The following is a 9,183-nucleotide window of genomic DNA, read 5'->3' on the forward strand; positions in this document are numbered from 1 at the left end:
TAGAATCAAATATAATCATAGTAAAAAGCGAGAACACATGCAGGGGCCTGGGAAGCTTTTATAAACTGGGGGGGGCACACTTAAAAGGGCGCATTCCTTTGGTGTCCCCAAAAATAAATGTTTTATATATTTTTTTGGAATTATATATACTAAAATTACATATTATTATTTTGATTTGTTGAATAGAGAATATATGGTACCCATGTATATAGTATATTGTATATAGTATATAGTACCCATGTACTATAGAACATATTAGATTCTATATAAAATGAGAATACAAAAGGCTGATAATAACCAGAACTAGTTTATAATAGTATAAAATAGTTTAGGTTGTAGGTACATAAAACTGTATACACATGTAGTACTATAGTTCAAGTTCAAAATAAAGACACTAAAATTCGAATAAATTTGATCTATAAGGATGATACCTACAGAATTCTGTTGTCACTTTTTCAGGATCAAGTTGGTTTGCACAGTTTGAATAGATGTGTAACATTGCCAAATTATTCAGCCTCTGCTGTTTCTTCGTCGTTCTCAGAAAAGTTTTGAGTCTTCTCATTGTTGAAAATGCTCGTTCACTAACAGCATTTGTTGCTGGAGTAACTAGAATCAGCTTGAGCAATTTGACAACTTTAGAAATAAAAGATAATTGAGAAGAGGAAAACTGTGTGAGATGTGAGACAACATCACTGACATACCTTGGAATTTCATCAAACATTATTCTGTATAGCCCAAGTTGCACATTTAGTAAGTCCGTGTCAATATCTGAGTATGTCTTCTTTATCCATGCTATGGTATCTGTGACATCTTCGGAAAGCAAAAGTTTCTCCAGCTTTTTAAGTTGTTTCTGCCCTGCTTGATCAAAACGATATTTGATAGTGTCAACAGAAGAATCAATTACATTGTAGTATGTGGCACGATAGTACTGAATGGCTGTCTCAACATGATGATATGTGGAACTATAACCCTCATACCAATCCTCAATCAAAAAATCCTCATACCGTGCTGGCATCTTACTTTTTCTCGGAAGCTTGGGTTCCTCGAGGTCCGGGAAATCATAAGCATGCTTCTGAATTTTTTGCCACCACAAATTGAACCACTCCTCATTTCGCATATCCATGAGTATTTTGACAGTCAAAATTGCAATGTCCCTTACTTCAGAAGCAGACACACGTGTCTGTTGCAGGGTTTTAGATAAGTTGTCAGTAATCATAAAAATACGACAACTAAGATGTAGAGCAAAGAAAAAGTCAAACTTTTTCATTGTGGCTTGAATGCCAACGATTCTTAATCTTGTTTCAGAATCTATATTGTCTTCGAGGCAGATATTCCACAGCTGAAGAAGCAATGCATAATTTTTGCTTATTGACTTGCAACTTGATCCTTTCACAGTCCATCTAGTTGGACAAAGAATTCTAATACCCGGAATACCTGCTACATCAGACAATTCAGCTTTCAGTTTGCTTAATAAAGCATCTCGTTTTGGTGATTTTTTTATTAGTTTTGATATTTCATGAACAAAATCAAGGCAATCAGATAAAGTGGGATTTTCCTTTTTCTTGAAAACATCTTCCACAGCAAGGCTTAGAGAGTGACCATAACAGTGAGAGAACGGAGCAAGCCCTTCTGCTTTATCATTTAAACGCTTAACGACACCAGTTTTCAGTCCACTCATATTAGCTGCACCATCAAACGAAACACCTCGACAATTCTGGATGCCAATATTGCATCTTAAAAGGCTGTCCATTATAGTATTAAAAATAGTCTCTGCTTTGATATTCTCTATTTCATAGAATCCAATGAAATTTTCTGATACCTCAAGTTTGTCACCAACCAACCTCAAGCAAATTACCAATTGTTCCTTATTGTTGGTATCAACGCATTCGTCTGCCATAATGGCATACCAGATGCCATCCTTCACTTTTGATATAATTATGTCTCTGAGAATGATAGTGGACATTATTTTCAAGATTTCATTTTGTATTGTTTGAGTAACATACGCATTTCGTTTTTTTTCCAGCCAATCTGCAAACAGTGGATCATCTTTTGCCCGCAATAGACAGAGTCCATAAAAATTGCTAGTATCTTCAACTTTCCCTTGAATTGCTAGTCCATGAGAAAATAAAAATATAAGGTTTTCAATAATTTTTCATAGCATTTTCCGATTGTGGACTTTATGTTCTGATTGTTGACTGAATAATATTTCCCCCACATCTTGCTTAGATTTTGATGCATCAGACTCAACAGCGGTTCTATGGCATGCAGACAACTCATGATTTTTAAAAGCTTCAATACCTTTCTTCCAGTTAATAAATCCTTTTATGATGAACGACATATCAACTGAATAAGTTCCGATAAGTCTCTTCTCTTTATATTTAGACATGCACATGTGGCAAAGAACAGAATCATTGGCTTCATTATAACGAAGCCATGGAAAGATGAAAAACAAATGTTGTTGAAAACATCGTCTCTTGTCCTTACCAAAGGTTTTATATGGAAACTTGAATGATTGATCTGGTTGATTTTTAGGGCCTGAAAAACCTTGTACACACGGCGACTCGGGGAGTACTTCGGAAGAGGCCGAGGGTTGTTGCCAGACACCATCACCTTGAACACATTGCGACTAGAGGAAGGTTACGGAAGAAGCCGAGGGTTGTAGCACACCCTCATCTTGAACACACTGCGGCTCGGGGAATGCTACGGAAGAGGTCTAGGGTTGTAGCACAACCTAATCTTGAACACACTGCGACTCGGGGAATGCCTCGGAAGATGCCGAGGTTTGTAGCGAGAAATAATGAAGAATGTCTCTCGATTTAGATGCTTCTTTAGCTAACAACTATTATTTCCTTTTTTCACTTCTGCACCCGAAAGTTTGCGTTTTGGTGGCCTCTCTAGAATATAAATACAAATTTTAAATAATTAATTTGTTATTAAATGAAATGGGGTCACAAGTTCGAATACAACAACAGATTCAATTATTTTTTTAATTATAATTAAAAACATATTTATTTTTATTAAAATACATATGATGTATGTAATATTTAATATTTTGATTATATAAATAGGTATATACATAATCTATCAAAATAAATATTTTTTTAATATAGATTGCTTGGCTACCACTATATAATCTAAATGCTTGGCATGATAGCATATAGTAGTTACCTTTTTTTAAATAGTGACATTTAAAAAATAAAACTTAGTCAATATATAACATAATAAATATTTCTATTATATAATTATAATATATATAAAGAATTAAATCATTATTAGAAATTTTTTGCTTTAATATTTATATATATTGGAATTTTATATTACCTAATAACAAATAATTAAAATTTGATTATTCAATTCAACAAAACAATCTTGATTTATAAACAATAATTTCCATCTTAAAAAATTTCTTATTTTGAGCCAATTTTGGAAGGACTCTGATAAAAAAATAGAACAACATAATCTTTTGAAATATATGTTACTTCCGGGCATATCAGCATATGTACCAATTTTGGAATATATCGTTATAGTTATGTTGCCAAAACAAGAGACCGAATGGAATGGAAATTAACCTCGTCCAATATATCAATCATAATCTCTAAAATAATAATGTAAAGCGTTTCAAAAACTTACGTTTAAAAACTTCTCGTTTTTGTTCAAATTTGAAACAGCGCAATTTTTAAATAGATTATTTCCGTATTCGAAAATAAACTTATTTCGAATCGAATAATTTTTACTTTAGTGTGCTTGTGTGGTTTTTTCAGATAATCGGCTTTTTGGCGCCCTTTTGATAACAATATTACTTATTTACCGATAAGTAATATTGTTATCAAAACAATATTACTTATCGGTAAATACCTTGTTAATCAATTGTTACAAAATTTAACCAAGACAAGAAGACCAAAAAAAAAGTTAATACAAAAATATATATATATTTTTTTAAATAGATATATTTTAAACAATTTTTTATTAACAATTTAAAAAAAATTTTTTTTCCAGGGGCAATAATTATTAAAGGCACAACTAAAAAGGGCGCCATGATTTTTTTCTCGGGGGGCTCTGGCCCACCCGGGCCCCCCGGTTCCGAGGCCCATAACATGTATAGCCTATAAAATGTTATTTTAAAAACAACAATGTTGTTTTTAGGTATACCTATCTTGTGGTTTTTGTGGTGCATTGGGTATTTTCTCCAAGATTGAGTTAGCAGTAACTGGTTTTATTTAAAGCAGATCAAATAATATTAGGACACGCTAAATTTTAGCTTCATAGCTTCATAGCTGCAGAGATATTATTGATAAATTGAATGCGGTTTTTGGGGTACACATACAAAAAAAAACAAAAGTTAAGTTAACAATAACAACAAAACTATTTCTTAAAAATTAATCAAACTAGCTGGGAGGAACTTTAAGCAACTCTAAACACATTCAAAACAGTTTTTCTCAAAAGCAAATAATAAAAAAGTTATTGAGATTTATTTATTTGATGTTTTTGCGGTACATATACCTGTAACAAAAAAAGTTATATTAAAAACTTTTTGATTTTGTTTCTTTTTGTTGTATTGCAAATGTCGGAAGTTTAAAACAAATTAGAAAGAATTTTTTCTTAGAACAGTCGCATATTGACTCCTGTAGTTGGGCGAATCTTTATTGCTCGAATCTTTCTCATCTGAGTCTCTTCATCTAAAAGCTGTGCTGCACTTTTCATATATTCTAGTCAGCACTCGAGGGTTAGAACTTGGCTCGGAAGTTTTTTTCACAATTTTTTTGGAGTCATTTAATTTAGGGTTGATGCAAAGTTGTGTACACCACAATTTGACAATCCACTCTGACTTTGAACAATAAGGAGATTTTGAGCAGTTAAAACACATGCAGCCGGAATTCTCTCTCTACGTTTAGAAGCTCCTAAAAAAATTTTTTCGGTTTAGCTAAATTTTGTATTTTTGGGCAGTGTTAACTAATAAATAGTTATTAACTTTTGTCTTTCCAATGCAACAAATCAAACAGTCGCATGTTGACTCTTGTAGTTGGGCGAATCTTCCTTGCTCGAATCTTTCTCATCTGAATCTCTTCATCTAAAAGCTGTGCGGCACTTTTCATATATTCTAGTCAGCACTTGAGGGTTATATTGATTAGCAAAAAGTTTTTGTAAACGCTCAAACAAAAATCAGTCATCTTTCTGTTGGTTTTTCCTAAGCACAAAAAACATACAGAATTTCTCCATTCATCTTGATTCTTTAGTTTGTTTGGCATTTTGAGAGAATTAAGTAGCCAAATGTGTAAATAATATGTGTAAGTAAGCAAGATGCGGTAGTGATTTAGTGGTAGAGCACTTGCCTCATAAGCAAGGAGTTCCGAGTTCAATCCCCACCACGTTCCTGGTAGTACCGCGCCCAACTTGTTCTCCGCGCAACTGCATTGTTTGTTCAGGTTCGTGTTTTGGAGTTAAAGAGTTGAGAGAGGGTTGTAACCACAATTACAGTTGCCTCTTCGACTGTAGTGGCCTTCTCGGCTTTGGGGAGTTGAATTAACATTAAAAAAAAAAAGTGTTTCAAATTTGTAACTTACTGTGATTTAATCTACAGGGCCGACGACACCAGGGTAGCCGGGGGGCACGTGCCATACCCCTTTTTTTTAGAAAGTTCTAAATAAAGAAGACTTTTTCTTAAAATTGACAATTGTGCCCCCCTCACTTCGAAACCCGGGTCGTCGGCCCTGATCTAATAAAAAAACTAAATTCAAAGTAAACCACTAAAAGCAAATATAAAATCACGAAAGTCAAATATGAAGTAGTCACATATAAAGTCACAATAGTTAAATATAAATCAGAGCCGTTTTTTAAAATAACTTTAAACTTCAAATTAAAAAAAATTAAACTTGAAAGTATTGATTTTCATTGAAAAAAGATAATCAGTTTTTCTCTTTTATTAAAATAATATTAATACAGGATACACACTTTCAGTTATAAAAACTTATTGTCAACATGTGTCCTGTTTAAAAACTAAAACTTAAAACAGAAATTATATTTATCCGAAAATAACAAAAAGTATTAAAATTAGTAAAGTGTCAATGTGTGTTTTGGTGTTTCAATGTGGTTTTAAAAAAAAGTGGTTGTTTAGTTTTTTTTTTAATAACGTTAGTTCTGCCGTATTTCTAATGTCCGAAGGAAAAACTTGTGAAAAATTCAACAAAAAAAAGTTTCAACAACATTCCTTGCGGACGTGATAGTCTGATTTTGCGATTCATACCAATGTGACTGTCTATTTGTGCACCATACCCCAAACTGTTTTTCTCGGGACAGAAAGTTCAAATTAATTTACATTTTTTAATTCAGTGCACAACTTGTGACACTGAGTTAATTTTATGACACTGTGCAGTTTTTGTTTTACAGATCGATCTAAAATATTTTATTAAATGCTTACTTAATTAATAAATTAATTGTTTTCATCATAAACATTGATAAAATGAAAATAAAATAATTGCTTGAAAAAAATTGCTGATTATTATATTCTAAAAATCGAGGTAAAAGTTGTTTAGAAAACCAAAATTACGATTACGATGCCAAAGAAGATCAGATACAGGAAGTTTTTGTAATAAAGGGCATGAACAATCCACAGGTGTGCCGATTTTGCAGTTTTTTATATATTTGTAAAATGATGCTGAAATGCGCATATATTAAATCTGTGTATCTATTACACGGATTGATATCCAAGAGACTTTTGAGAACACCAATTGTTTTATTGGTTGCTTCTTTGGATGGTTTTAAGTTTTTCAAAAACTTGGATAATTTAATCCAAAGCCTCTATTTTTTTTAATGAATTTTTCAAAAATTCAAATCGGAGGTTTAAATTGGGTATTTGCTTTAAACAATTTTTCGTCAGTTTAGTTTAGTTCTTAAGTAACAAAATTATGTTTTCTACATTCAATCTCTATTTCTTTTCTCTCTAAAATGCAAATATAAGCTCAATTATATAACATAAGAATAAATTATATATAATAAAGATTATTATTTTTAAAAATAGTCACTTTCAATAATTATTTTTAAAGTTTTACAAAAGAATTAAAAACCTTAAGAAAAATTCCCATTTCAACTACTATCTTCTGTGAGTACCTCTGACAAACTCTTAACCTTTTCTAACAAAATTAAACAATTTAGTTTCTAAATAATTTCTAGTTTTCATTTTAGATATATTAGTTCTGCTTTGTTACTTATATTTTAAATTACAAAAGATAATAATTAGTATTTGAGACAAGAAAGTCTGTATAAATAGAAAGTCTATATAAGCAGTACCGATCTAAGGGTTACGCGAGTTAAGCGGCCGCTCTTGGCCTTGCGCTTAGGAAGAATTCTCGCAGCGAGGCCTTACTCTTATTGAAAATTAAGTAAAAGTTATGGTTTATTGAAAATAATATAATAAAAATATAGATGCATAAGATATCTATCTGATTACCCACCTAATATAATTAATTATTAATTAAAAAAAATTTGAACAAGATTCTCATTCGTACGAGATAGTAGCAATCAAAAAAATTCAAAACATCAACAACGGAAATAAACACTTTAATAATTTCTGTTTTATTGTGCTAATAAGATATATACATATTAAAAAGTTCACAACCCAGAGGTAACCCAATGTTTTAGGTTGGTAGCTCTCCTATCAAAGAACTTGAAGTTGGTGTACTGATGAGAGTTTATTTGGTTTGGTTTCACTTTTAAAATGCCACCAAAAATTCAGACATAAATATGTTACAACAAGAAATGCAAGATAAAAATAAGCAATTAGAAAAAAAAAATAGACGAGAAAATGGTTTGATAAAAAATTATGAAGGAAGAGGCAATGAAAAAAAAAATTATGATAAGACAAATCAAAAGATCTAAATAACTGGAGTGAAGTCGTAAAAAGAAAAGTTAAAACAAATCAAGGCATAAATAATATAATAAACACGGTTCTTTATGAGGAAAAAGAACTTAATAAAAAAAAAAAAATATTATTACACATGGTGTTAAATTAGTAGATCATTATAATTTTGACAAGTAAAAATCTGATGAAGATATGGTAAAAGATATTTTTGACACATTAAATGCAGACAAGGATAAAATAAAAAAAGTAATCAGACTCAAAACAAGAAACACGTCAAAAATACCATCTGTTATCATTGAGTTACACAATGCGTCAGACAAAATAAATCTATTAAAATCTGCATACATTAACAGAAACAAGATAAACAACGTATATTTTAACTCAGATATGACAGAATCTAAAAGAAATTATATTAAGGAGTTACGTAGTGAAGTTAAATTGTTGAATGCTAGCCTAAATCAAAGCAATGAATACTATTATACTATTATAAGAAATTTCAAAATTTTTTTTTTTTTTTTTTTTTTTTTTATAATTCACCTCCCCAAGGCCGAGAAGGCCACTACAGATGAAGAGGCTACTTGTGGTTATAACCCTCTCTCAACTCTTTAACTCCGAAACACGAACCTTGACGAACAAGGCCGCTGCGCGGAGAAACAAGTTGAGCGCGGTACTACCAGGGACGTGGCGGGAATCGAACTCGGAACCTCTCGCTCATGAAGCAAGCGCTCTACCACTATACCACTACCGCATAAATTAAAATTGTTAAACTCAAAAAAAACCAAAACAATAGCAATCATCATTTTATTTGTATTAACCTGCAGTATCGGCTGTTCCTTCAACAAATAATCCTGTATCTAGTTATGTTAACAAGTATTGTTATGCAAATCAGTACTAAAATATCATCAATGTTGTAAATATTCAAATGCGACTTTACTAAAAAAAAAAATTGATTTTTTTAATTAGATATAGCAGCGTATAATCCTGACAAAATTTATTGTAACTGAAACTTAGTTTAACTTATCAAGTACCATAAATGTAAACGGTTATAATGTTTTTTACAACAATCGATCAAAAGCTAACTCAACAAAATGTCACGGCGGAGGTGTAGCTATCTATGTTAAAAATAAGTACATTGCTTATACTTCTAATGACCTAGCATCTGAAGAAATGACAACTGAACAAGTCTGGTGTATAATTAAAACAGAAAATAAGAATATGTTAATTGGTAGCATATATCTTCCACCTGATACTAAAGTACTTACAAATCAAAAAATCAATAAAATAATATATATATATAGAGTAAAAAAAAATGTTGATTGCAACAAATA

General features: G+C 31.2%; 1 protein-coding gene across 1 annotated transcript; it reads right to left on the bottom strand.

Moving 5' to 3' along the window:
* Positions 1 to 394: 394 nt before the first annotated feature.
* Positions 395 to 5,093, bottom strand: LOC136083434 (uncharacterized). Its single transcript, XM_065802834.1, has 4 exons — positions 4,970 to 5,093; positions 4,827 to 4,898; positions 2,838 to 2,894; positions 395 to 2,109 (listed from the first exon to the last, which is right to left on the bottom strand). The coding sequence occupies exons 1-4, from the start codon at positions 5,091 to 5,093 to the stop codon at positions 395 to 397; spliced, it is 1,968 nt and encodes a 655-aa protein (XP_065658906.1).
* Between the last annotated feature and the right edge of the window lie 4,090 nt (positions 5,094 to 9,183).

Source organism: Hydra vulgaris, chromosome 08 (genome assembly GCF_038396675.1).
Source record: "Hydra vulgaris chromosome 08, alternate assembly HydraT2T_AEP".
Lineage (NCBI taxonomy): Eukaryota > Metazoa > Cnidaria > Hydrozoa > Anthoathecata > Hydridae > Hydra > Hydra vulgaris.

Excerpts from the sequence above, each read along its gene's own strand:
- LOC136083434 (XM_065802834.1), bottom strand. The coding sequence starts at position 5,093 with ATGAAAAGTGCCGCACAGCTTTTAGATGAAGAGATTCAGATGAGAAAG. Across the intron at positions 4,899-4,969 it reads GTTGCATTGGAAAGACAAAA|GAGCTTCTAAACGTAGAGAG; the intron begins GTTAATAACTAT and ends AAATTTTTTTAG. Across the intron at positions 2,110-2,837 it reads GAAAAAAGGAAATAATAGTT|CAATTCAAGGGAAAGTTGAA; the intron begins GTTAGCTAAAGA and ends CTCATGGACTAG.